At 34.4% G+C, this 27,808-nt stretch overlaps 1 protein-coding gene across 1 annotated transcript; it reads right to left on the bottom strand.

The window, feature by feature from the left end:
• On the bottom strand, positions 1 to 25,999 carry LOC128856513 (neuroglian). The gene is made up of 7 exons (XM_054091813.1): positions 25,959 to 25,999; positions 17,589 to 19,825; positions 16,948 to 17,524; positions 16,713 to 16,877; positions 16,160 to 16,528; positions 15,987 to 16,090; positions 1 to 1,315 (listed from the first exon to the last, which is right to left on the bottom strand). The coding sequence occupies exons 1-7, from the start codon at positions 25,997 to 25,999 to the stop codon at positions 1,134 to 1,136; spliced, it is 3,675 nt and encodes a 1,224-aa protein (XP_053947788.1). The 3' UTR covers positions 1 to 1,133.
• Between the last annotated feature and the right edge of the window lie 1,809 nt (positions 26,000 to 27,808).

The following is a 27,808-nucleotide window of genomic DNA, read 5'->3' as shown; positions in this document are numbered from 1 at the left end:
CACTTCTGTTAGGTGTTTGGCCGAGCTCCTCCTCCTATTTGTGGTGTGCGTCTTGATGTTGTTCCACAAATGGAGGGACCTACAGTTTCAAGCCGACTCCGAACGGCAGATATTTTTATGAGGAGCTTTTTCATGGCAGAAATACACTCGGAGGTTTGCCATTGCCTGCCGAGGGGCGACCGCTATTAGAAAAATGTTTTTGTTTTCACCATAGTTAAAAAGCAAACCCTATAAATCTATTATTCCTTGGTTAACTGCAGATGTCTAGTTCACAAGTGTCAAATATGAACGCAAAAAGTGTTAATTTTCTGATAAGGTGATTAATTTTGCGCCACCTTGCATAAAAGTTCGAGCGTTCAATACCCTTTTGAGAGAGCAAAAATATTATAACGGCATGATTAAATGAGGTTTAATTTTAGAGGTTAGTTGATAAAACGGCCCTCAATACTATAAATTCCTTTTTTTAATCAAATATTTGAAAACTGTTACAAATTTCGTCTTTTATTTTTCATTACTGTGAAGAAATGTCCAAAACAAGACCTCGCCTACGGCACTACTAGCTTTTCTCTCATCAACCACTTAAGCAAAGCAAAATTAAATTCAAGTTCATTAAATTCATAACTGTTAATTATTTTTTTTTTTTCAATTATTCGTACTATAAAAATTTGTTGCGATTTTGTATAAGCAGTTTTTGCATTTTATAATTCAAATAAGTTTTTTATAAGTTTACTTTTTCGTTTATAAGTTTTTGTTTTTTCTTTTACACCACGAATTTTTGCTTTCCTCTTACTTATTTATGCATCGCTAAACACTGTCAAATATTCGTAAGTGCCATTCTTACAACAAATTTTAGGGAAATCTTCATTTGATAAGTTTCACATTTTTATCAAATAATTTCCCTTTCTATTCCCGCTGTCGCTTCCAATACTCGCTTTTCTTTACAATATAATCTAATTGAAATCGCTACAAATTACACTTTGCCTCGCCTTGGCTAGCCTCTTCCATGCCATATTCACCAATTCGCTGCTTTCCCCTACACTGACGCTTCAGGCTCAGTTTGTTTGTATATTAGGCTGCTGCTGCTGCTGCTACTACTGCTACTGTTGTTATTGTAGATTTGTTTCTGCTGCTACCTAAACGTATGTGGCCACTGCAGCTGTATTCGAGGTGGTGGCGGCAGCTTGAGTTGGCGCTGGCGGCGCTGTTGGCGACTGATGCGCTGCTGGCGTATTGTTGATGGGCTGTGGACTAACAGGCGGCTGTAGTTTACCTGGCACATATTGACCGATAAAGGAACCATCCTCGGTGAATTGAGCTGCAAAGTGAGAGAATAATTGCATTGGTGATTAGTTTGTGGAAATATTTGTATGCGAGTAGAAAATTGAGAGAAAGGGAGTGTTAATTTATAATTGGGATATGATGAAGTTGTGGTATTAGGCATTCACCGGTGAGATTTAGTTGACCAAGAACCGGAATGTGTTTTGTGATTTTTTGGGTTGGTAAAGGGCGTCAATATATGTAGTCATACATATTTATGACCTGTGGGTAGGTATGTATTAAAAATTGTGATTCATACGATATTATTTTGGTTATTTATTATTATTACACATTTGTATGTATTGGTGTTGTGAATTTTGTTAAAACATTTAATTTGCAGCAGTGCCGATTTGAACATTTTTATTAGTCTTTTTTTTTTTTTTTTTGATTTTTTAGTGCATTCTTATTGAATTTTATTGAAAGCTTTAAAGTGACAAAATTGAACTATGAACTGCTGGACCACCTGCACATCCACAATATTTTGAATTTCCTGAACAAAGAAATAATTAAAAAAATCATTAAACAAATAAAAAAATATCTATCTCTTTTATTCTAGGTATGATTCTACAGCAATCACGTCATGTGGTTGAAAAAGTTGTTAAAAAGCCATTCGAATTATAGTACATTTCCATTGAGCTTTAACTGCAGTTTTTGCTTGACTACATACAGTTAAACAACGCATTTGAATTCCTATATTCCGTGCAATTGTTGTTGCATCCAAGCTCGTAAACTTTTTCAGAACGGAATATACCTACGGGGAAATGTTATGCTAACAGTTTTAGTGGCATTTCAAATGCAAACATTTTGAGCGTGGCAGAATATTTGTAAATACATGTTTTTTACCCTATTTTTAGCATAAAAAATGTGATATATAAATGGAGTAAATACCTCCTTTACTTGGAATTACAATGCTAAAAAAGCAAATCAAATGTACGACTTTAACAGGTGAACTTATTTATATGAAAATAAACGCAACTCTGATAGTTGTCTGTTATCAGAGCTTCAAATGTAAACAAGACTCAGCTGCTTGAGTTAACTGTATCCCGGTAGAAATGCTTCACATTTCTGAAACTTAACAGAGCTCTCTCTCAACTGTAGCTAAGGGGTCCCGATGGTCTACAATCTTCAAAAAATCGAGTTATTTTTTTATATTTCGAAAGTATAGGCTTTTAAGAATATACTACCAAATTTGAGGAAGGATATTCCCAGTATTTTCGATTCTACAGCCGTTTTAGTAGGTAGAGTCGGATTCGTCGCGCGGTGGCATCAGTGGTCGCATTATCCATTCTCAAAACGTTAAACTCAATTATCATCAAAACTACTGTTTTGGACCTGGTGTTGTTATAAAAAAAAAAAAAAAAAAAAAACTATTCAACCGAATAGCCTGAAATTTTAATATGTTCACAACATATATTCACAACATTAATGACTATCGCCCGTACTAGAAGCATATTACTATTTCAGTTATTTCGTATTTTTTTTTATTAAAAAACTGAAAAAAGAACGGATTTTTAGAGTGTAAAATTCAAAACCGCGCCATTTTGTCAATTTGTTTTGTTTTTTTTTTTTATTCTAGTACGGACACAGCTACAGTCATACTGATGAATAATATTTTTGGTTTTTGTGTTTCAGATAAATAGAAGAGCCAAAATGGACAACACCGTCCAGGTCTAATTTTTCGGAAGAGTCAACTAACTTCACCGCCATTTTTTAAATTAAAAATTTTTTTTTTTAATTTTTCTATGTAAAAGAAGTTAAATAAAAAGCCTAAAATTTTAAATGTCGTTTTTATTTTTTTATTGCAAAAAAATTCCTAATTCAATTTTCGCACTCTATATTACCGGGACCCCTTAAGCGTTTGGTGGAAATCGGCTTTTAAAATATTTAATTAAAACAAATTTTTTATCAATTTTTGCAAGTCTCTGAAACTGTTACTCCGCGAACGTGTTATATAAATGGTAAGTAAGAAGAAAAAGCATAAGAAAAAGAAAACATACATAAAAAATTTTAAAAACAAAAAATTAAATTAAAAACAATAAGGAAAACAATTAAAAAAAAATAAATAAAAAAGTAAAAATATTAAAAAAATATATTGTATAATAAAAGTAAAAAATTGAAAAAAATATAAAATAAAAAAATTAGTAAAAAAATATATTTTAAAATAAAATTAAAAAATTTAAAAAAATTTAAATAAAAAAAATGTATGTATATATGTATATAAAAAATAAAAAACAAAGAAATGTTTCTATTATGAAAACCGAATTTATTAAGTAAAAAAAAATATGTACATGAAATAAAAATAAATATGTAAAAAATTAAAAACAAAAAAATATTGTAAAATAAAATTAAAAAATTAAAAAAAAAATTTAAATTAAAAAAAATATATATATATAAAATAAAAACATACAGAAGTTGTTTTAATATGAAAGAAGAATTTATGAAGTAAAAAATAAAAAAATATAAAATAAAAATAAGTAAAAAAAAACATATATTGTAAAATAAAATTAAAAAATTTAATCAAATTTAAATTTAAAAAAATGTATGTTAGTATAGGTAAAATAAAAAAACAAAGAAATTTGTTTATTATGAAAACAGAATTTATTAAGTAAAAAATTAAAATAAAAATAAATATTTAAAAAAATTAAAAAGAGAAAAATATTGTAAAAAAAATTTAAAAAAAAATATTGTTAAATATATATGAAATAAAAAACATAAAGACATTTTTTTATTAGGAAAAAGAATTTATTATAAAAAAAAAGATAAAATAAAATAAAACAAAAATAAGTAAGTAAAAAAACTAATATATTGTAAAATAAAATTGAAAATTTGAAAAAAAATTTAAATTAAAAAAACTATACATATAAAAAAAACAAAAGGATTTTTTTTTATTATGAAAGCAGAATTTATTAAGTAAATACACTACTAATACATCCATATCTGCAGACTTTTGATAAAACTACTTTAAATCGCCTTAGTATTTTCTTGTCCATGTGGCTGCCAGCTCAGAAAGAAACAAGGCGAATTCATTATTTGTTTTGACAATCAAACGTACAGGACATTCTTGTTGATCTAGTGCCACCAACTTTAATGAATGCGTTTTTTCTCTAAAGCAATTTTTCAACTTTGTATCCTTCTTCAAAGCTCTAGGCCGTGATTTTGTTGATCTAAAAGTAAGGCCTACATAAATTCGTTCAAATAGGTTATTTTGTCAAAAGCCCACAAATATGTATTTGCTAAAAGAATTTGCAAAAAATCATGGCATGCATATTTTCTAAACTACAGATTAACTAAAAAATAAATAACACAATTCAAAATGCTTACCTTATTTATGTTCGTCAAAATCTTTAAAATAAAAATATATGCATAGAAAAAATTAAGTATAATCAGCAAAACGAAAATAATTAGCTAAAACTAAATTGTTTTAAAATTACATTTAAGGGGGAAAAATACAAGAACTAAATTAACGATAATGCACCATCTCATCGATCCCCTCTTGTGACTGATTTTTTGACTAGAAATCGCATTTGTTTGATGTTACACTCACCGTATTCGCTTGATATGGCTCCCTGTGACTTCCACCTATTCGAAAAATTTCATTTAACCATGAAAGGAAAACGTTTGCCCCCGTAGAGACCGTCTAAAAGCCTTGTACCGACATCCTTAAGGACATTCCGATCAATGACCTGGAACGCTCTTTCGAAAATATAGCGCTAAACGGTGTATCGAGGCCAGAGGGGACTATTTTGAATAAATAAACTCGAAGTTATCAGAACAAAGATCCTGTCGTTTCTATTTTAGCTCAGTCTTATCTATTTTGGACTTCACCTTGTATACCTGCGATACTTAAAAATGAATTATAAATATTTCCCATGCAAATGCATGTAGTATATACTTGGGGGTCCGACCGAACCCGGGTGCCCAACCGAAGGTTTTGAAAAAGGTGTCCAACGGAGGGTTAAATAATAATACCCCCTCTTTGTAGAATTGAATTTCTATAAATTTTTTGTTCTAGAAAAAAAGTTTTTTTTTTTTAATTTAGAGCCAAAAAAAGGCGATTAAACAAATTCTGAACGAATTGTTCAGCCGTAATTGCCTCTTCACTAGAATTTGTAACACCACCAACCATTCCCATTTTTGTCCACCGCCACTTGAACCATATCGCAGCGTATAATAAAAACATTTGCTTTTTTATTTTTGTTGTATCAAACATTTTCGTTTTTAATTAATTCTTTTTAAATTCATTCATTTTATTTAAGTGTTTGTTTTTTATACGAAAATGGTAGGTACACAAATAGCTTACTTTTATATGTATATGGTTTTTACTCTTCTTATTGTTGCTGTCGTTTAATTTACATTAATATTACAAAACGATTCGATTGTTTTTGTTTTTTTTTAATATACTTTAACATTATTGCTAAAAATTATCCATTAAAAACACTAACTTTCTATGAAAAGAGAGAGCAAAACATAAATGAAGGTGGTAACTAATACTAAACAAAACAAAAAATAAAGATCATAAAAAGATTCAAAAAACATAAACGACATTACAAAAATGCATTATTATAAAAATAAAATTTAAAAATTAAAAACATAAAAAATAAATTATAGAGTAGTACAAACAGTATAAAAGCGAACATAAACACATGATTTTACAGATTATTTCCTTTTATAAAACACATTTTAAGCTACATATAATTAAAAAAAAAAAAAATACAAAGAGAGAGCTGTAATTATGTATGAATGCGCGCATGCGCACGGTTTGTCTCTCGGTGCTTGCTTGCTTGCTGTATATTGGCGCACGGGGTGCGCGGCTGTGTGTATGTGTGGGCGGTGTATGAGATTAAAACATACATACAGGTTGCTATAAAAGTAAACAACTTATCGTTTTTTTTGTTTTTGTAATTTGGATGATTTAGTATAATACAAAATTGCTATTGCCAGCTTTGTGCGATGGTAGTGAATATTGCTTTTTATGGTTTTTGTTTAGTTCAATTTGCTCTTTTTCATTTTTTCATCTGAGCTGCATCGTCGTTAAATGGTTTCACAGATTTCTATTTTAATTTGCTATTAACTGGTTGCTTTTTGGCAGTATTCAAAACACGGGTGCGGTTAGAAATTTTGCTGTAATTGTTCTTGTTGTTGTTGTTTTAGCCGTGAGTGCTGCTGACACTTGCTCTCATCATCAAGTGGATTGCCGACGGATATGAATATAGAAAAAGTTTACAACTCTGATTGCAATCAAAGTCCCTTGCGTCCATATTGGCCAATAAATGAGCCGTCTTCATTTAAACCTATTGTATGTATGTATGCACGAGTATATATTTTGTAGTTGTGGTTCGTTTTATGCGTCAGCGTCGTCGTTGATCGGTGTTGGTCAAAATAAAAGAAAAGTATAATCATAAAAAAAATTTTTAATAAACGAAAAATGAAATTAGCAAAAAATGCAATTGAAATGCTATAAAATATTTATGTAAGTGTGTATACAAATAATAACTGTATATATATAATATAAAAAAGTACGTAACAAAAACACAACGAACACACAAAAAATTTATGTAGATGTAAATATAAAAATGGTAAACACAAAATAATAGTGCAAAGGCTTTTCGCTTTTGTTGTTATAAAAGTGCGAGTACAGAAAAGCACACAAACAAACAATCACAAAATGGTGTAATGCGAGCGAGCGCCCTTCGATGCTCCAACGAAGCAACGAAAAATGAGAGAAAATATTATAGCGCTCATTTAGTAGTTCAATAGTGTCATAATTAAAAGAAAAAACAAAAAAAAAAGTTTTAAAGTTTTCAATTTTCTCTGACTATCTAAGTAAGTAAAGACATATTTTCATCTAAAGAATGGACACAAAACAAACTAGTGTTTACTCATAACTTGCGTAAAAATAACTGTAGATGCTTTCCATTTCAATTCAACCGGGCTATTCGGGTCATGTTCTTCGATTTCGATGTAACTTAAATATGTTGCTCTCTGGTCAAAATAATGAGACACGTATTTTTTTGTTCGCCCGAAAAAAATTTTTTTCAAGAGTTATCGGCAATTTTGTTTTTCGCCTCAAACTCGATTTTTTTTAATTATATAAGAAAAAAGTTTTTTTAAATGCCCATAACTTAGTCAAAAATGAACCGATTTTAATAATTCTGGGTTCAAAATGATCGTAATTACTTACACAAGCGACTTCATGTAGAAACAATTGCAAAAAAGTAGTTGAAAATTTTTTATTTAGCAAAAAAGAAAAAAAATTTAAATTTTTTCAAAATTCAATATTTCAAAAAGTGTATTTTTTTTTTTTATAACTTTTTCCAAATCAAAAAAACATCTCAAACTTTAATTGAGCTGCATGCCTAGTAGCTAAAATGAGTTGTTTTTGAGTAATGAATTTTTGAGTAAACACCCTGTTTCGCACTTTTTGTTTTTTGCAAAATAAAAAAATTTCAACTACTTTTTTGCAACTATTTCTACATGAAATCACTCGTGTAAGTAATGACGATCATTTTGAACCCAAAATTATTAAAATCGGTTCATTTTTGACTAAGTTATGGGCATTTAAAAAAACTTTTTTCTTATATAATTAAAAAAAATCGAGTTTGAGGCGAAAAACAAAATTGCCGATAACTCTTGAAAAAAATTTTTTTCGGGCGAACAAAAAAATACGTGTCTCATTATTTCGACCAGAGAGCAACATATTTAAGTTACATCGAAATCGAAGAACATGACCCGAATAGCCCGGTTGAATTGAAATGGAAAGCATCTGTAAATAAAAAAACTAGTACACATATTCATAGGGTTTGTTGTCATTATTAAAGGGTTATTATACAGTTAGAATTTTCAAAAAATCGATTTTTCTTTATTGGTTTTTCTTAATGTACATATACACACAGAATACACACAGAAAATTTAATATCGTTCCGGTGAATATTTTCGAAGTTACACGCAAATTTGAAAAGATGTTTCAGAGAGCTTGAAAGTAGAAGGCCGGAGCGGAGCGACAGCGCGTTTTTTCTCAAAATGGTGTTTTCAAAGTCGGTGACCAACATTACTCGAAAACGGCTAAACCATTAGTCTCAAATTTTAATACGAGCTTCTTAAATATATTTTTTAGTAATTGATCGAAGATTTTTTCCGATACATTTTTTTTATAAACAATTTAAGACCGAAATTTTGGCCAAAAATCGATTTTTTTTTGAGAAACCGCCATTTTGTCAAAAAAAATTATTTTGCTTATTCCTTCGATTAATTACTAGATTTAACATTACTTTAACGAAATCTGTTTGTTTTTTTAATTTCAGAGGATCCAGTTCAGAGATATAGGGGTCACCGCAAAACGTCTTTTTTGAGAGGAGTTCTCGAAAATCAGCTGTAGTTCCTTTCCAAATAAATATTTTTACTAATACTAAGTCTTAAAATGCAGTTAAAAGATAACATATTATGTGTACACATTTTTAGATCAATAAATTTAAAAGTTCTGGAAAATTCGCTTTTATTTTGGCCTTCTAACTGTATATAACCCCCTAATTTGCCGTATTCACTTTTCACAACTTCTACGTATTCTTCAAAATGTGCTCGGTTAAGTGTGAGCTTGCGGAGAAAATTGTGCGCTAAAGACAAGAAAATGCTCATTAGTCTCACAATGCCATACCAAAAACTTTAAAAAGTCCGAAAAGTACGGTAACTTATGTGTTCAAAAAGTTTAATAAAACCTTGCGCCGGTGGAAGGCCTGAAAGTGGTGGAAAGAAAGACTTTGTGTCGCTGTCACAAGCCAAAGAAGTGGTGTTATTATTTCGAAAAAAAACCGTGCCTTTCACTTCGAGATGCTGTAAAACCTGCTGTCCATTTGGCGATAGGTCCAAAAAGTGCGAAAAATGAAGGTTTATGATCATATAAACATATTGTAGCACCCAATCGAAATGATAAACCAAATAAGAGTGCGAAAATACGTGCGTGAAAATTATTCATTCAAGGCATCCATAAATGCGTCTGTGTGGTTATGGACGATCAAACATACGTCAAAGCAGACTTTAAACAGATTCAGGGCTCTGAGTTTTATACTACAACGAAAAGAGGGCAAGTTCCAGGTGCCTCTAAGCTAAAAATGTTGGACAAGTGCCCTAAAAAAATGTTTAGTTTGCCAAGCCATCTGCCAGTGTGGTATGAAAAGCAAAACGTTCATTACCACAGGCACTAAAAATCAGGAAATTTATATGAAGGAGTGTTGGCAAAAACGTTTGCTGGCATCCGTAAAACAACATACAGACTCAGTTCTGGTGTTCTGGCCCGATTTAGCATCGTGTCATTATAGTCGTCTTGCTATGAACTGGTATGAAAACGACGGCGTAAATATTGTTCAAAATCACCACAACCCACTAAACTGTGCAGAATTGCGATCCATTGAAAAATATTGGGCGATTGTTAAAAGAAAATTACTAACAGCAAGAAAAAAAAGAAATTAAAAATGAGCAGCAGTTTAAAATGAATTGGCAGGAGCGGCAGATACCGTAACAAAACTAATGTCCATCACCTAATGAGGAAAGGAGCCAAATCTAAATTGCGCCATTTTGTTTATAACAAAGAGAATTTATATGAGTTGTTTGTTTAACATAGTAGCTTAATAAAGAAAAAAAAAAAAATTGTTTGTTTGTTTTGTTAAGGGGTTAGAGGTAGTCAGAATAAAAAAAAAAGGATTTTTTTTGCATTTTCTTAAAGTATAATATTTTAAAAATATTGTGTGAAAATTTGAAGTGAATCCGACAAATACTTTTCGAGTTACTCAACAATTAACAAAGGGAAATTAGATATCTTGAAATGCGTTTTTCTCAAAACTATGTTTTTTGAACTGGTGATCACTGTAACTTAAAAGTCGCTTGGTACATTTCAATAATATTGATACTGCTTTTTAAAAACATAAAAAACTCGTGTCTGATCGAAGGATTTTTTTTTCCAAAATTAAGATTTTTTTTAAACAATTAAATGTCGGTTTTTCTTGAAAATGTGAAAAATATTTCCTGAGTCCGCCATATTGTTAATTTTGAAAAAAAAACAGCTTCGATCGGGTACAAGATTATCTTTTAATAAAACTAATTTTTCTTGTCCGATTGATATTAGATGAATCTCCAAGGACTTGTGATGATCACCGGAAGGGACTTCTGGAGAAACGAGCTCCACACACACAGCGATAACTTTCACAATTATTACTAATAATATGTTTTTATTTTTGTAAAATAAAGCAATTTACTAGAAAAAAATTATTGAAAATCATTATTTTTTCGTGCCTCTGACTACACCCAACCCTTATACAAATTTTATTATATAATGATTTTCGCCCGACCAATATTTTTCGTGTCCATTTTTTAATTAGATGCCGTTCAAAGATATCACCATGCATTTTTTACACAGCATAAAAAAAGCAGAGCTTGTGATCTTTTCTTCATACTTATCTAAAATCAATTTTTTGTTTTTTGGATTATGTCACTATCGAAGTAATCGAGCGATATGTATAGCCATGAGTACAATTGAATTTCGATCAGAAATATGATATGCAGCTGAGAAGCGTGAGCCCATTTAATGGGAATATGAGTTCTGAGTATTGTATGTATTTATTATTATTTTTGTATTTTTGATATTTTTGTATTTTTTATATTTTTGTATTTTTGATATTTTCGCTTGTAGTCAATAACTTATTTGTGGTCAGATAATTTACAATTTGAAATTTATCTCTGCGCCGTTCAAAATTAATTTTATTTCGAACATTTGCATATGATGATGAAAATGAGCTGCTAACAAGAATAAATAAATTGTATATGTATATGTAAGTAGATTCCAAAGCGACTACTGGCCATTTTACTCAAATGATACTTGTGATGCAAAACAGTACGAAGGGACTGGCAAACGTCTGCTTAGTTGACAACACTGAATATTTTTCTTGTAAAATTAAAAAAAAAAAAACCTAAAAAAATGTTGGATGATTTGGCATAGCAATGCGCATCTATACAAGGTGGTGACTCTAGACCGAAAACAACATTTTGTATATCAGAATGCCACTACAAAAGAAAGTAGAGTAATTGTCATTGTACTGATCCATAAGAAAAAACAGTCTCAGCTGGTTCTCAAAAAATGCCAAGAGCTAAATAAATAAATAAATAGATCACCTGATTCCAAAACGCTCTTTTATATAACATGGGTGCATAAAAAATGATTAAATTTCATAGAAAATCGTATTAAAAAGTAAAAAAAAAAAAAACAAAAAATAATAATAATAAAAGAGTAAAAATTCAGATATTTCTCAATAAAAAGCATTATTATAGCTAAGAAATATGAATTGAATATGAATATGTGAATTTTCCAAGTCAAAGATATTATTTTGTATTTTTTTGTCTATATTCTATTGCTTTTAACGCTACCATGAAAAATCTAATTTGGCATAGCAACCTCGCCAATACGCTTAAGCAAAAATACCAAGCACTCACACCGTCACACACTTGACTGCCTGCCAAACTCACACCAAGGATGTCTGCCAAAAAATAGGAAGAAGAAGAGTACTTTTACTTGTATTTTTGTACAATGGTAGTAGTAAAATAGAACGGCTTGGCTTTTCGACATTCAATAGTCTGCTGACATTGAAGGCGAACGAAAGAAAAAAAACAAATATATTTCATTTGAAGTTTCACTAAAAAACAGTCAGCAGGGAGGCATATCAAAGCCATCACTCATCATCTCTACAGGCTATCACAGAAATAGTTTCTATATAGATTTCAAAGTAACCTCCCTCAAACCAGTGGAAATATGTCAAGCAGCGTATAGAGAAAATGTACTATCGCTTGTCATTATCTCCAAGTAGTTTTGGAAATTCTAAACCAAACATTTTTCTGTGGAAAGCAAGTCTCATAAAACTTGCGCAATATCTTGGATTAATGACGTAGTTGCGGCATTGGGGAGTGATGAGAATCCAAAGCTAACCTAGGGTTTGATTACTTAAGAATGCGACTGTTTAATAAGGGGCGTATATCCTTTGTTAGGTGTTTGGTCGAGCTACAATTTCTACAATTTATGGTGTGTGTCGTGATGTTGTTCCAGAAATAAGGCATCTAAAGTTTTATTTCAGCTTCTAACGGCGGTAATCAACTAAGCGCACTTTCGTCAGTCCCCTCGCACATACACATTATATACAAGGATATCTGTATAATAACTTGAAACTTGAAAACATGTCATACAAGTTTTTGAATGGAAATCAATGAAAGATGACACAATTTTTGTACTTAATATGATATTAATTGCCCTGTTTTAACCAAATTTAGTGGTGATATAAAGGAATGCCTTTCAGTTTGAGGCGTAGTAAATTATTTTTCCGAATGAACTATTTTTCAATAGAAAAATTGCAATAAATTGACCGACCTTATCATTTAAGCTAAAACCTTGTTAAAACTTGAAATATTAACATAATTTATGATTTCTAAATTTCTAAATCGGTGGTAAACTCGACTAGTGGCATGACAACTTAGTTTGTGGGCTCAAAACTGCTCCATATCAAGTCATAAAAATACTTTTGCCGCTACACTTCAACGTGGCTTGGATCCAACTAATTATTTGAACAATATCGTAGATAGCATTTGATAACAGGTGTAAACAGATCAAAGTTGGATTCATTAAAAATAATAATGGAATTCGAGAAAGGTACGTAAAAGCATTTGGAATGTTTTTTTTGCGTGTTTTTGGGTTGCTCATGGAAGTTCAAACTTTCCCAGAGTTTACAATCTTATCCGCTTGATTTTTGCATTATGTTATTAATGCCCCATCTTGTCTCCCGGGCGATTGGGCGATTCGTTCTTCTAGAGGTTTTCCTCCATTTGAATAAAAAACATGACCCTTTGCGTATTTGTAATTTTTTGCGCGCACAATAACTGATTGGCCGATTTCGCTTCAATCTTTTTCGGAGTTTCACGTAGTTACCCTCTTCTTCAGGGCCTTCATTTAACTTTATTTTAATAATTTTAAATTAATCTTGCTTAGTATTCAAATTAAAAATTGTCCAAAGCAAATTGGCACAAAGTAAAGGTTAGGTAATGAAAGCAATCGAACTGAACGGCTTAAAGGATATTTTAATATTTCAAGTTGGAATAAAATCTTGACATAATTGATTAGGTCGTTCACATTTGAAACTTTTGATAATTTTATTTTGTATAAATTGTGTTTTCCACGTACTTTATTTAAAATGCATTGAAAAAAAAAAAAAATATGCAACAAAAAAAAAACACATTTTTGACATAAACAAAATACATAATAATTTTGACAAAAAAAAACAAAACATTAAATACTGTACTACAATTCGAGATCTAAAAATTATACTACATCCGTTTCTGAAACTTTTAAAGTCGGTAATCAGGAATTCGTAAGCATGAATTTTTTCGGGTACTGTAATTTTTTAAACAAACAAAATTTTTCACTATATTTAAAAAAAAAAAAAACTTTAAGTCTTTTTTTAAATTTTTAAGTTAAATCAATTACCGAAATATCTATTATTTATTAGTAATTTTAAAAAATTTTTTTAACCATATCTTAAAAAAAATTACGCCTTTATCAAAATCCAATTTTTTCTGTTAACTAAGTTAACTAAATTTTCGAGATATTTATTACTTATAGGTTATTATAGGTTATAACAAACATTTGTATAACCATTTCTTGCAATAAAAAAAGAGTTTAAACTTTTCTTAAAATTACATTTTTTCGGAATTTTTTCAGCAATAGCTAAAAAAAATTTACCTTTTTTCAATAAAATTTTTTTTCTGAATTTTGAAATTAACTCAATCTTCTATTTATTAATTATTAAAAAAAAAATTTTACCACATCTTAAAAAAAATGTATCGAAACATATCGAAAAATATTAACTTTGTTTTGTGAATGTTTATTATTTATTGGTTATTTTTAAAGAAATATTTGTATAACCATTTCTTGCTAAAAAAAGATGTAAACTTTTCTTAAAATTACATTTTTTTCTGAATTTTTGAATCAAATCAATTTTTGAAATATTTGTTATTTATTAATTATTTTTAATAAATCTTAAAAAAAAAATTTTTAAGTTAAAAAATATCTTTAAGTTAATTCATTATTCGAAATATTTATTGTTTATTAGTGTTTTTTTTTTTAACAAACAAAATTATTTTTAACCAAGCTTAAAAAAAGTCTAACTTTTTTTTCAATAAATTTTTGTTTTTGTTTTTCAAGTTAATTCATCTTTCCAAATATGTATTGTTTATTAGTTAATTATTAAGCAAACAAACTTATTTTATCTTAAAAAAATGTTTAAGCTTTTTTTAATTAATTTTTATTTTTTTTTCTTAACGCATCCTTTGAAATATTCATTATTTATTGGTTATTTTTCTAACTATTTCTTGACTTTTAATTTTGTTTTTTCTCAATTACCGAAATATTTATTATTTATTAGCTAAGTTTTAAAAAAAAAAAAAAATTTTAATATCTTAAAAAAATATTTTTTAACTTTTTTTAATTAAATTTTTTTCAGAATTTTTAAGTGAACTCAATTTTCGAAATATTTATTGTTTCTTGATTATTTTAGACATTATTTTCAATTTCCGAGAAATTTATTATTAGTTATTTTTTAAACAAAAAATTTATTTTTCCACCTCTAAATGTTTAAGGAAAAAAACTTAAATTTTTTTCTTTTCAAAAAATTATAGATCAAATAAAGTTTTACGACTTTCTTCAAACTTAAACTTTTGCTGAACTTCCAAGTTACCTCAATATTCAAAATATTTAATATATATGAAAGAAAAATATTTTACCATAAAAATTGTGTTATTGCTACATCCACTAAATTTGGAATTATGCAATTAAATATTAAAACAAGGCACTTAATTTGTACAAAAAAAAGAGACCAACCAAATATTTCCCCCCAGCTACATATATTTTTCATGTTTTAGCCAGTATGAAAATAATTTATTTCACTGTTTATTTTTTCTTGTATTTTTAAGCATGAATTGCCGAATTTATTAGTTTGCCAGAAAACTCGAAAATATTAAAAATTGTTAGCAACAAATACTAAAAATAATTTTTCAAATATTAATGGCTTCCGCCGCAAATTTCAAAAATGTATGAGTTAAGGAACACACGAAAATCAAAAAAGGTATCCCATGCATTAGTAAATTTAAAACTCGCGGCTGCGAAATTCTTCTTTACCTTTGCATATTTTAAAATGAGTTTACTATATTCGCAATTTGTAACAGTGTTTCAAGGCTAATGTTTAAGTATGCGTGCTGCTGCGGCGGCAGCCTCGTCTTGTCGTTCGGCCACTGTGGGTAAATTATTTGCAACGCCTTTTATTGCAACAGCTGCGGCGCTCATTTTCAAAATCACACGCATTTTATACAAATTTGAAAAAAACAAAAACACAATAAATACATAGAAAAGAAAGAAAATATATAAAATAATATGGCATAAATAAGTAAATAAAATTTACAGAGAACAAGTGGAGAAACATCAATGGTGAACACCATTCTCGATGCACATACATACATACATACACAGATTTGCATACATACATATGCATATTTTGCGAAGCTTCACAAGTTTATACAGCTATGCCTTCGCAAATTTTCACGGACAATTCGACGTTGCACTATTTATTACCTACTTGATTTTGACTCACCTGTATCACCATCACCATATTCGGCCATCGAGTCGGTGTCACTTTCCACACCGGGCTTGTTCGCCGAACTAACCGATTGGCGACCAGCGCTCTTATTATCCAAACTGGAACGAACATAATTTTTAAAAAAATTGTGTAATGTTTGATTTTAGTGTTATTATTAGGCAACTTACGGCTGCGAGTATTCATGGAATCCACCTTCGTCGGGATAGTCACGGCGGCCATTCGCCAATTCACGATCGTGCACATCATATTTGCCACCGCGATTGCGTCGTATTATACAAATAATAATGAAGAGTATAATGATGAAAGCCAACGCCAGCATCATACCGATGAACCAGCCAGCATTCGCCACATTCTGATTGGGCACCTTAGTGGGTCCGTCAACAACGATTTCTCTTATTTCACTGGGTGTCTCGTGCAGCCCATCGACTGCAACCACGCGGAATTCATAAACATTATCTGGATCAAGGCCGGCGACCTCCTGGAAATCTTTGGTGAACTCAGGATCGACTTTTTCGAAGTCTGATTGACCTTTAATTCTGAGTTGGAAAAATAAAGATTCATTCAGGTAATGAGTTTTTGGAAAATTGGCATTGAAATTTAAAAAAAAAAAAAAAAAAATTACTCAAAAATGTTCATAATTGATTATTAGCTTATTTTTAACTAAATAAATATAATTTCTAAGAAAAAGGCCGCTCTTTTTCATTATTTCCGCTCGCTCACCTGTATTGAGTGTAGAAATGTGTGCCCGCATGTCCCTCTGTGCTGGGATGCCAGTTGATGCGGTATTTTGCGAGCCCATTATCGGATGGCAATTGCTCCCAGGCGAATGCAGGTACCGCCGGCTTCTGTGAGTCCTCTGGCAAAGTGCGTTTCTCAATGAAGTGTCTGTCAATAAGCAAAATGCAAACGTAATTCCAGTGCAAAAACTTTAAATACTGTTTTGTATCAAACTCACTCAGATCCCTCGCCCATTTTCGTGGTCGCTGTTATCGAAATTCTGTATTTAGTATTTGCATGCAAACCAGCCATTTTCGTGCTCATCTGTCGTGGATCGGTAATATGTGGTTCGAGTTCACGTCGCTCGCTTACATAGCTACCTTTCACCTCTTCATAGTAGATTTTGTAGCCGGTTAATTTACCATTTGGTTGCAATGGTTTCTTCCAAGTCAACCAGAAGGCGGATGAACCCAGCGGGTATGCATCTAACGACTGTACCGGTGACGGTACGCCCTCGGGCGTATCAAAATCAATGACAACACTGGGTGGCCCATTGAAACGTCCATTGTAAGCGAGCACACGCGCAAAGTTCTTCGAGTCGGGTTTGAATTGTGTTACGAGCGCCTGGTCGGAGATCGCATCGACATGTATCTCACGCAAACCTTCCTCACCTTCCTTCTCAGTCCATGTTTGGATTTTATAACCCTTGAAGCGTCCACGTACCGATTCCGGGCTAACGTGATTCCAGCGTAACATAGCCGTGGTGGCGGCGGTAACTTGAACCATGCTGAAGTTGGTGGGAGCTTCCAATGGGCCTTCGAATTAAAAAAATTATACATAGGTATTATGAAGCTTCCAACAAATATGTCTACTACTTACGATCTTCGCCAGAATAGCCGATGACTTCTGTAGGCGCCTCATTTGCCTCGCCTCGCTCGTTTATAGCCACCACTTTAATGAGGTACGGTACATAGGTTGGTTGGTCTGGGATTACTAAATTGTTTTGATGCCAATCATAGATATCTCTACTCTCCCAAGAGGCAGCCGGTATATCGCGTTTCCAAGATACGCGGTAATGGAAGTCTGGCGCATTGTGATCAATTTCTGGCATTGGCGTCCACGAAATTACTAGATTGTTGGGCTCTGTACCCATGCCTTGTACATTTTCGGGGTGCTTGTAGGGCACATCTGACGGTGTTGTGCATACTTCACTGTTTTCTGATGGCGGTGATGGCCCGATTTTATTAAACGCTTTTACGCGGAAGGTGTAATTAGCCCAGGGGGTTAAGTCAACAACGAATGCGACTTCAGTGGAGGGTACCTTCTCGTATGAGACATCCCAAGAGTCAGGTGTAAAGGAAGTATTGAATTCAATGGTGTAGTAAAGAATGGGTGAACGATTGTCACCTTGCGGTTCCCAGGTCACCCTTATCCTATTGGTCATACAAACGATGCCAACCAATCGCGGCGCATTCGGTACGTCCTGCACTATGAGGTTAGCCTTGGCCGAAGCTTCGTCCAACTGCGTGCGTGCTACGCATGTATACTCGCCCGAATCCAATTCAACAGTCTTGGGTATGGTCAGCGAATTGTCATTGGTCTTCATGAAACGTGCCTCCGATTCGAAATCAATGGGCTGCCCATCTTTCCACCATTCAATCTCCAGATCGAGCTTGTCATCATGCTCCTCATTGCAACGGAATGTCGCCGATTTGCCAGCAGCCACCTCGTAATTCTGCGGTTCATGTATTATACTCGTTCTCTTCATTACTGTCAACGTTCCATTTGCGGATTTACTGCCGAACTTGTTGGAGGCAAAGCAAGTGTAGTCGCCTTCATCACTAAATGCAACTTCTTGGATTTCCAGATCACCTGAGGGTAAGGTGTTGTAGCGTCCGCCGGTCAATTCTTGGTGATTATGTATCCATTTCACTTGTGGCTTTGGCGCACCAAAGACGCGGCAACGTAACGTCACATTTTTGCCGTCGACTGTTGCTTCTTTGCGTGGCGCTTCCTGGATCTCTGGCGGTAGTGCCAACACATTTAGATACACATCCTTGTAGACATAACCAAGCGAATTGGTAGCGTTACAACCATAATTACCAGTATCGGCTTTAACGAGATCGCGCAAGATAATGCGATTACTTTGGACAGTACGACGTGGATTCGGTGGTGATTGTGCAATTGGTTTGCCATTGTGGATCCATTGAATTGTGGGCTCTGGATTACCAGCAGCTGCGCACTCAAACTCGACTGTTTCATCTTCGGCGGCATTCTGGATCTCTGGTTCTTTTGTGAAGTAGGGTGTGGCCAAAATCTTAAGATTGATTGAATACGATTGGGCATTGCCCACACCATTCGAAACATCACACGTATAGGAGCCTTCATCGTCGAAACTTGCCTGCCTGATGACCAACGATTTACCATAATGACCTTGTGTTACTCGATCACTCCATTTTATGGGTGCGCCATTTTTCGACCACACTGTTTGCGGCAGTGGTGTTCCACCAAAAATACAATATAGCTCTACGCGTTTGCCACGTAACGCTACTTCGTTCTTGCGCGTAACATATTGCCTCTTTGGTGGTTGTTTGTTCTGTGCGGCGCTAATGCCGGTCTGTTTCACATCCAACAATACCTTATTACCAATTTTGTATTCATTACGGAATACCGAGGTAGCCGAACAGGCATAGAAGAAATCATCAGAAGCGTCTCCACGTGTTACGTTCGAGAACCAGAGTGTGCCTTCGGGATCGAGTGTCATGCGTGAATCGTTAATCGATTTAATGGTGCCATCCAAAGAATGCTGTATCAACCAGTTCACAATGGGCTTGGGCCAACCGTCAGGTGCCTCGCAACTCAACGAGAAGGGTTCACCTTCATTTGTTTCAATTGTTTTCGCCACTTCATCTTTGAATGCATTCAGTTCAGCTTTGCGCACAAACACGGAATTCGAGGTGGCCGTACCGAATTCATTTTCTGCGAAACACTGATACTGACCCATATCCTCGTCTTTGGGTGATGTGATTACGAGCGTACCACGACCGGGTTGCTGAAGCATACGATTGTCGTAAGCTTGCCAATCGAATTTCTTGCCGTTCTTGATCCATCGGTAACTGCAAGAAGAAAGAAAAATTAGTGAGTAATGAGAGAGAGTTAATAAGAAACTTATATTGGAGCAATTATTGAAATTTATATGGTTGAAAAACAGTTTGAAGTTTATGGTAATATTGTGAAAAGGATCAGGGCTCTCTTAAACTGTGTGGTAGAGTGGAAATGTGGTGACGATACTTATAGGCATGCACGAATAAATCAGGAAGCTTTTTGTGATTTCAGCGAAAGAGAAAGTGAGATCTAGTAAATCTTTCACACATCATCAGTATTCCTTGATAAAATTGAAGGCCTTTGATAGATATACTCCGAGGAGTAGAAGGGTCGCAGGTGTCCAACTGGAGGCACTTTACTTTAGGTCTGCCTTTAACATTTAGATATCTCATCGGGTTCTAGGCAAAAAAACGGGTAGGTAGATAGATGTGATTTCAGGTTTGCATTCGATGTCAATGTCTTTTGTGCACTCTACTCATCACAGTATCTCATCCAAGCCCTTATTAAACTTAAGATAGAGCTGGGGTGGGATGAGCGTATAGGCCATTCTTCTGGTAATGACGAGACCGCATGCCAATGCGGCCGCTACTTCGTTCTCAGTTATATCCCTGTGTCGTGGCACCCAAATTAGCCGGATAGAAATGTGCGTCCCTAACATATTCAATATCCCGATACACCCAACCACCAATGAGTACTTAATCTCACAGGATAACAGAACCTGGAGTGCCACCTAACTGTCACTTATTTCTGAAATTCTTGTCTAAGTTGATCTCTGCACATAGATAGATAGTATACACCTCCGCTGGGACGATGCTTGAAAAACTACCAATCGGCACAGAACGCTTGGTTCTCGGACCAGCGCCTATATCTTCCGGTATCTTTGAGCCATCTGTTTACCAGTGTAGAGTACATCTTTGGAGTTTCTTTTCTAATGCAGATGTACTCCAGTTCAACTTATTGTTAAAGCTTCTTTTCAAATTTGATGACCCTAGGGAGCTGGGCAATTGGAAGCTGCAGACACAGCAATTCCATGTTTTTAGATGACATCACATTTCCTTTACCGAAACCTTCCCTAGTAATATTCATCAGGGTACGCTTGAGCCGTGTCACCTCAAGTATCATCTCCATTGCAGTTGTAGAGCAGGCCCTACCCGCACTGTCGAGTGACCGGCTCCCGATACCCAAGCAACCGCTCCATATATTATCATTGGTCTTATTATCCTGATATACATCCGTCTCAGGATTCTTGGGCTACAGACCCAGGATTTTCCTGCTAGACGTTTCCAGATCATGAGAACCCTTGTTGCTGCAAAAAACCGGTAGGGAAAGTCGTCCAAAATCAGTTGTTGTGCCAAAATCGCTGTTGTACGCGAAATGAGTGAGCAAGATCGCCACAACACATACCGTAGGATTGGGTTCGTTAGCATGACGAGCTTCAATAAGTTTTTACATGATCGCCTTGTGGTAAAAAAGGTGTGCTCGCGTTGGATCCCATACAATTTAAAAACGCGCTGGAAAAGCGACTGGACAAAGTGCTTTGAAAATTGATTCAAACGAATGGAAAAGTGTATTGATCATCAAGGAGATTATTTGGAAGAAAGATGTAATCGTTTCCAAGAAATATAAATGGCAACCCTCGTATAATGTATAGCTCTGCTTCATACAACTTCAAAACTTTGGGCATCCGGTGCATTTTGAAATCAAAAAGATTACAAAAAAAAAATAGTTATAACTTTGAATCACCTGAAAGGGTACCAGTTTGGAAGCAGTGTATTCGACAAAAGTGTAAATACAGGGGGCGCAAAATTAATCACCCCATCGGAAGAATTATAATTTTTGCAAATGGCGTCGTACGTCAATCATATTCGACACTTGTGAAATAGACAGCTGCAGTATACAAACAGACAAGCAATGTAGCGCGAAAAGATCAAAATAAAGATTTCCGTCACTCAAAATGATTTTTATTTATTTAGTAAAAAGTTTTTCCAAAAACAAAATGGGATGCTTAATTTTGCGCCACCTGTATACTCTTAAATATACTCTTATATATGCAAATGCCAAAAGTGTGTTTGTAGTTGTAAAGGGTTATTTGCTGTGCCCCTTGAATTACATTGTTATTTGAGTGTGCAATTAAATGTATTTAACTTTGTATGTGTGTGTGCGTAGATATTGTAAATTCGATGCTATAATTGAAAACAATGCGGACGCGCAAGGCTGGTCTAAAAGGTCAGCAAAGGGCTGAGAAAGCACACATCTAAATGCACAAAGGTTATGTGGAGAGAACGGCAGAGGAACATAGCAATGCACACCCTGCAGGAAAATCCACTAGTAATGAATGAGAAAAGTCGCACATTCGATTATTTTCAGGTTTTCTAAACTCTTCGAACTTTGCTTGTGGAGCAGTTTTCACGCGATCGCACTAATTTATCTTTGGAGATGTAAGAAACGCTCCGTTAGCTAAAATTTTGGCTAAGAGTTCCAGCTTAAGTTCGAGAGAACAAATATAGAATTCGAAAAGTTATATTCATGAAAAATAGAATTGCGTTCTAACTTCCCCCACCATTGTCACTGCCGCAATACTCAATACACGAATGCACGAAATTTTTTTGAATGTAGAAAAGTGTTAAGAATCTACGTGAATTTTGAGTTTCTTCAAAATTTTATTTTATAAAATTTAATGGTTTATAAATTCTGTTCAAACAGTTTGCATTATTAAAAAAAAGTTTTTCGAATTTTAAATGTTTATACTAAAATAACTTAACTTTTGTTACTACCTCCTCTCGAGAAAGCCGTCGAAATGGCCTCTCTACTCAGTAGACTCATGGCAAATATAGGGGGACCAACCCAAATGAAATGAGAAACAATGATGGCTACCACGCTCTCCATTCCCTTATGCGGAATTGAACTTTGGGCAAATGCGCCAAAGGCAAATCACCGGTGTAAGCTCCTTGCATCGGTACAGCGAACGGCAGGTCTGAGAGTTGTGTCTGCCTACCGCACAGTACCAGGGCCAGCTGTTCAAGTGATAAGCGGTTCAATACCGATAGATTTACTAGACTTTGAGAGTAAAAAGTTGTGGGCATTAAAGAACGAAGAGATGGACGAAAGAGTTCGAAAACTTGCAGAGCGCGAAATAAAGGACGAAACGCTAAGGCTATGGCAAGACCACTGGAGAGACGAAACACGCGGCGGATGGACGGCCAGGCTAATAAAAGACGTTGCTAGCTACATGGTACAGGAGGAACTTCGGTGAAGTCAATTTTTATACAACCCAACTGCTTTCGGGGCACGGGTATTTCCAGAAATACCTGTTCAAAATAGGGAAATGCAACCACGCAATATGCATATATGGGGATGCAGCCGAAGATGATGCTGAACACACCTGTTTCCGATGTATGCGTTGAAAACAAGAACGTCGAACGCTGGAGAATGCAGTCGGTCACATAACCTTTGAAAATGTAATCGACAAGACGCTCAGCAGCGAGGAAACGTGGGAAATCTGCAGATGAAAAAGTGGGACCTGGACACAGGCACACAAGCATAGATCTCATAGATCTTGCAAAGAGGAAGATGGAACGCAGTCTTATGTAATGGGGAAAGCGGTTCCAGACTGGGAGACGGTTCCAAACGAGGTGGAGTTTTTTAGTCTCCGGACATACCATTGCTGCAATGGCAACTCTGATGATGCATAAGGCATTTTAAATTCACTCATCCAAAAAAAAAATTGGAAAGTAATACTTTATGAGCCTCCCATCATGCCATTAGTATTGTGTGGAGCAGAAGCTTGGACGATGATAATTTCTGATGAGGCCTCCTGTGGTGTGTTTGAGAAAAATGTTCTGCGGCTCAATTTCGAGCCTCAGCACGTTGGCGACGGTGAGTATGGAACAATGAGCCGTATGAGCTTTACAACGGACGACATAGACATCGTTCAGCGAAAAAAGATCCTGCGGCTCCGTTGGCTGGGTCCTGTTAGCCGAAAGGATGCAAACGCTCCGGCTCTGAAAGTATTCGATGCGGTGCCAGCTGGTGGTAGCAGAGAAAGAGGAACGCCTCCTCGGCGTTGAAAAGATAATGTGGAGAAGGACTTGCCTTCACTTGGTGTGTCTAACTGGCGCCGATTAGCACGATATCGAAATGACTGGCGAATGTTGTTAAATTCGGCTAAAATCGCTCGCGCAGCTGATACTCGAACATCAGCTGTCTGTTTGATAGTTAAATGACAGTCCAGGGTATTGTTTACAAGCGCGCGGAACCATGACCTCACACCAAAGCAGCAACAAGTCATACCTGAGGGAGCGAAGGAGTTGCTTCGCTTGGCCGAAAGCGGTCAATTTCCGAACATTGTGTTTTTTGACGAGAAAATTTTTCAAATTGAGCAATTCTTAAACTCCCAAAACGATAGGGTTTATTTGACCGACCATTCATACCTATGAGAATTTGAGTCATCGATTGGCCACCAGGAGGCAGCATCCGCCACAGGCAATGGTTTGGGACGCTGTAACCGCAGATGGGCGCTCTTCAATCGTTTTCATCGAGTTTGGCGTCAAGGTAAATGCGAAATATTATAGGCAACTATTATAGGACTACCATTCGGATTTCAGAGAGAGAGAGTTGGTTCGAATCTCGGTGAAATACCAAAATTAAGAAAAATATTTTTCTAATAGCGGTCGCCCCTCGGCAGGCAATGGCAAACCTCCGAGTGTATTTCTGCCACGAAAAAGCTCCTCATAAAAATATCTGCCGTTCGGAATCGGCTTGAAACTGTAGGTCCCTCCATTTGTGGAACAACATCAAGACGCACACCACAAATAGGAGGAGGAGCTTCGGCCAAACACACAAAAAGGGTGTACGCGCCAATTATATACCTATATATATATATATATATATATATATATATATTTATTATGGGAGGGCAGAAAAACATTTCGGTGGCAGGTCATGAACGTTTCAACAAGACTCGGTACCGTTTCAACAAGACTCGGTACCGTTTCAACCACGAATGGCTAAAAAACAACGTTCCGAACTTCATAACGTCCATACAATAGCTCTCGAATTCACCAGATTTGAATCCGATGGATTATTCTCTTTGGAGAGCAAGGTCCGAACTAAAAGATTCTTTAGTCTTCAGGCGCTGAAAAAAGCCATTGTCCCCGAGTTACACTTCGAGGGCCGGACCCTGTAATTTGGCACTTTCTTGGTTCTCATTTCTCTCTCTAAGAGTATCGTAACAATAAACTTGCTCAAATTTCCACGTCGTTATTATTGGACCTAGACCAAAAGTTTGCTTTACTAGTACAGATTTTTCCTGCAGGGTCATATGCATACATATATTTACTTTTGTAATTGACTTTTAGAACTTTACATAATTTATACAAATAGAAAACGCGCCATGTAAATTGGGAACACACTGCCACTAAATTAAATACGTGTAAGGGCTTTCAGTGAATTTGGAGAAAATTTAGTGTAAGCAATCATCAAAAACACAGAAAAAAAACAAAAATAAGACACGAATGTCAATAAACACAACTGACTAAACTAAGTTTTTTGTAAATCCCTTCTTAGTTATTTATTTGGTTTTATTTCTCATTCATCACATCACTTCAACTTTTCCTAATTCCCTGGGATAGTTGCTCATCAGTCGGCGCAACCCGCCAATCAAAAAATTAATGCGAGTTCAAGTGAGGCTTTAAATAAATCTTCCTTATTTGACTAAATTAATGACCCGTCAGACAGATTGAAGTGAAAAGGAAAAAAGAACAAAAGAGGTAAGCAGCAGTTAAGTATAAATAAACTACTCGGTAATCATGAAGGCAATCAGACAAATGAGCTCTGACTAAAGATTCTACTTATTTTATTAATTGCACAGACAACTCATAACCAACAAAAGTTGCAGAACAAAAAGAAATAAAATAAAAAACAAACTATAAAAATCAAGAAGTAAAATAAATTCAAAAATCAAAAGAGATGTGTACGAGTAAGTCCGACTAGTATGACAGGCAGTTATAACATAAAACAGGAACGTGTATACACACACACTTAAACTCTTGCATTAATAAATTGTTATTCTGGAGCTGCCATAACTTTTTATGATTATGCAAAAATTCTATATTACAACAACTCACAACACACAGGAAATCTTACTCATGATGCTCTTGTTGCTGTTGTTGTCTGAATGTTGCCATTAGCGTTTAGTTAATGTAGTTGAAGTCTTCATTTAAATGAATTAATTAAAAGCGATTGCGCCAGTGCAACTATGACAAGCTGCCACACCTTCTTTCCCAGCTGGCGCTAAGCGAGTGCAGAATTTGCTTTTTCTACAACTTTTTAACCAAACATATACATATATCTATGTACATATACATTTTCACACATACATTCGTATATACACTCATATATTAGATTACATACATTCACATATTTATTTATATAATTGGCGTGAGAGTCCTTTGTTTGTGGTTGGATCGAGTTCCTCCTCCAATTCATGATGAGCGTTTGGAAATTGTTCAATAAATTCAGGAACAATTTCTATAATTTTAAATTTCATGCCCACCAAACCAACCGAATGGTAGTTACGCAAAAACCTCCTAGCTAGGGGGCCGACATGCTACTACATATTTACATGTTAAAAAGTAACGGGAATGGGTCAATAACACACATATTTACTACTCATTCAAGCTCAAGGTGTATCGCCTTCAAAGTAGGTTCCTTCCGATATAAAACACAAGCACGAGGATTTCCATTTAACAGCATCTCTTTTGCAGCGATACGAGTAATTTTTGTAATTCGATATTTTTGTCTAAAAATTTGGTATTTTTAGCATAAATTTATAATATATATTATATAAAATTTTTACTTACGAGCCTTAATCGTTCTTTTTTCAGTGTATTGAATATTTCGTCTCGCCAAAAAGATGGAATTAACTCGTGAAAATTTTCGAGCGATGATTTATAACGGTTTCCGACGATAATTTTTGAGACAGAAGTGCATGGGTCAACTTATTTCGACCTGATTTAGTCACTGTGAAACGCTTGTTCAACGTGGCCGTCGATCCTTGGGAGGTGAATTTCATGAAGGCCAAAAACGGTTCTTGTGCCAGAAACAATCGATGCTGCGCGTCGTTTGATAACGTAAAGCAACCGACTTCCAGTACTTTCGGAAAATCTGGCCTTGTCGCTACTGTATCACTAAAGAAACTTACAACAGTCAATTGTGAGTGGTATACCTACAACCATTTATTTATCCAAACTTTTTGGAGAATTAAGGAAAAATCCCGCCGAAGACAATGCGGGCAAGAGAGCTTTTGAGCACTCAAACAATCGAATTAAAAGGTCATCCCCCCCGATTTCGTACCTAGTTATTTATTTTTTTTGCATCGCAAACAAAATTTTTAAGGTTCATGTTGAAGCCTTTAAACAGCTCATTTTTGAGGTATCCACTTTTGAGTGGCAAAAGTGCTTTGAAAATTGCTTCAAGCGAATGCAGAAGTGTATTGACTTCCAACGAGAATATTTTCAAAAACAAAAAAAGTCATTTTCATTATTATTTTACAGTGTTTTTATTACTGGGCCCCACTGTTTGAGGGTCTGTGGATGTCTCAAAGGCGGATCTACCAGCTTTGCTTAGATTCGCCATAAACGTTGACATCCTACATGATGTCTACTTTCAATATTCATAGAGGTCGGTCTCCATCTGGTATCGCTAGGGACCAAAAGGTCTATGCGTGGCTTAATGTCTACCAGGCTAACCTAACCTAACCTATTACTGGGCTCAAAATGCAAAATCCTCTTACGAGTACAAACGATTTTTTTTATTTTTACATTTTTTTTTTTTTTAACTTTATAAGTAATTTGAAAACTTTTTGATCTATTTTTTATCTTTTTCCTTTAATCCAAAAACGTTATTTGGATATGTTTCAAAAGCTACATGACAAAAAAACAAGTGGTTTTTCGGACTAGCAACTAATTTTACATAAGAATTGGATGGTTTAATTC

The sequence above is a fragment of the Anastrepha ludens genome, chromosome 3, assembly GCF_028408465.1.
Source record: "Anastrepha ludens isolate Willacy chromosome 3, idAnaLude1.1, whole genome shotgun sequence".
Lineage (NCBI taxonomy): Eukaryota > Metazoa > Arthropoda > Insecta > Diptera > Tephritidae > Anastrepha > Anastrepha ludens.
The sequence above is the reverse complement of the archived record's forward strand: the minus strand, read 5'-3'. Positions and strand labels throughout refer to the sequence as shown.

Excerpts from the sequence above, each read along its gene's own strand:
- LOC128856513 (XM_054091813.1), bottom strand. The coding sequence starts at position 25,999 with ATGGCAACATTCAGACAACAACAGCAACAAGAGCATCATGA. Across the intron at positions 17,525-17,588 it reads CGGCTATTCTGGCGAAGATC|GCCCATTGGAAGCTCCCACC; the intron begins GTAAGTAGTAGA and ends TTTAATTCGAAG. Across the intron at positions 16,091-16,159 it reads TTCCATGAATACTCGCAGCC|TTTGGATAATAAGAGCGCTG; the intron begins GTAAGTTGCCTA and ends TGTTCGTTCCAG.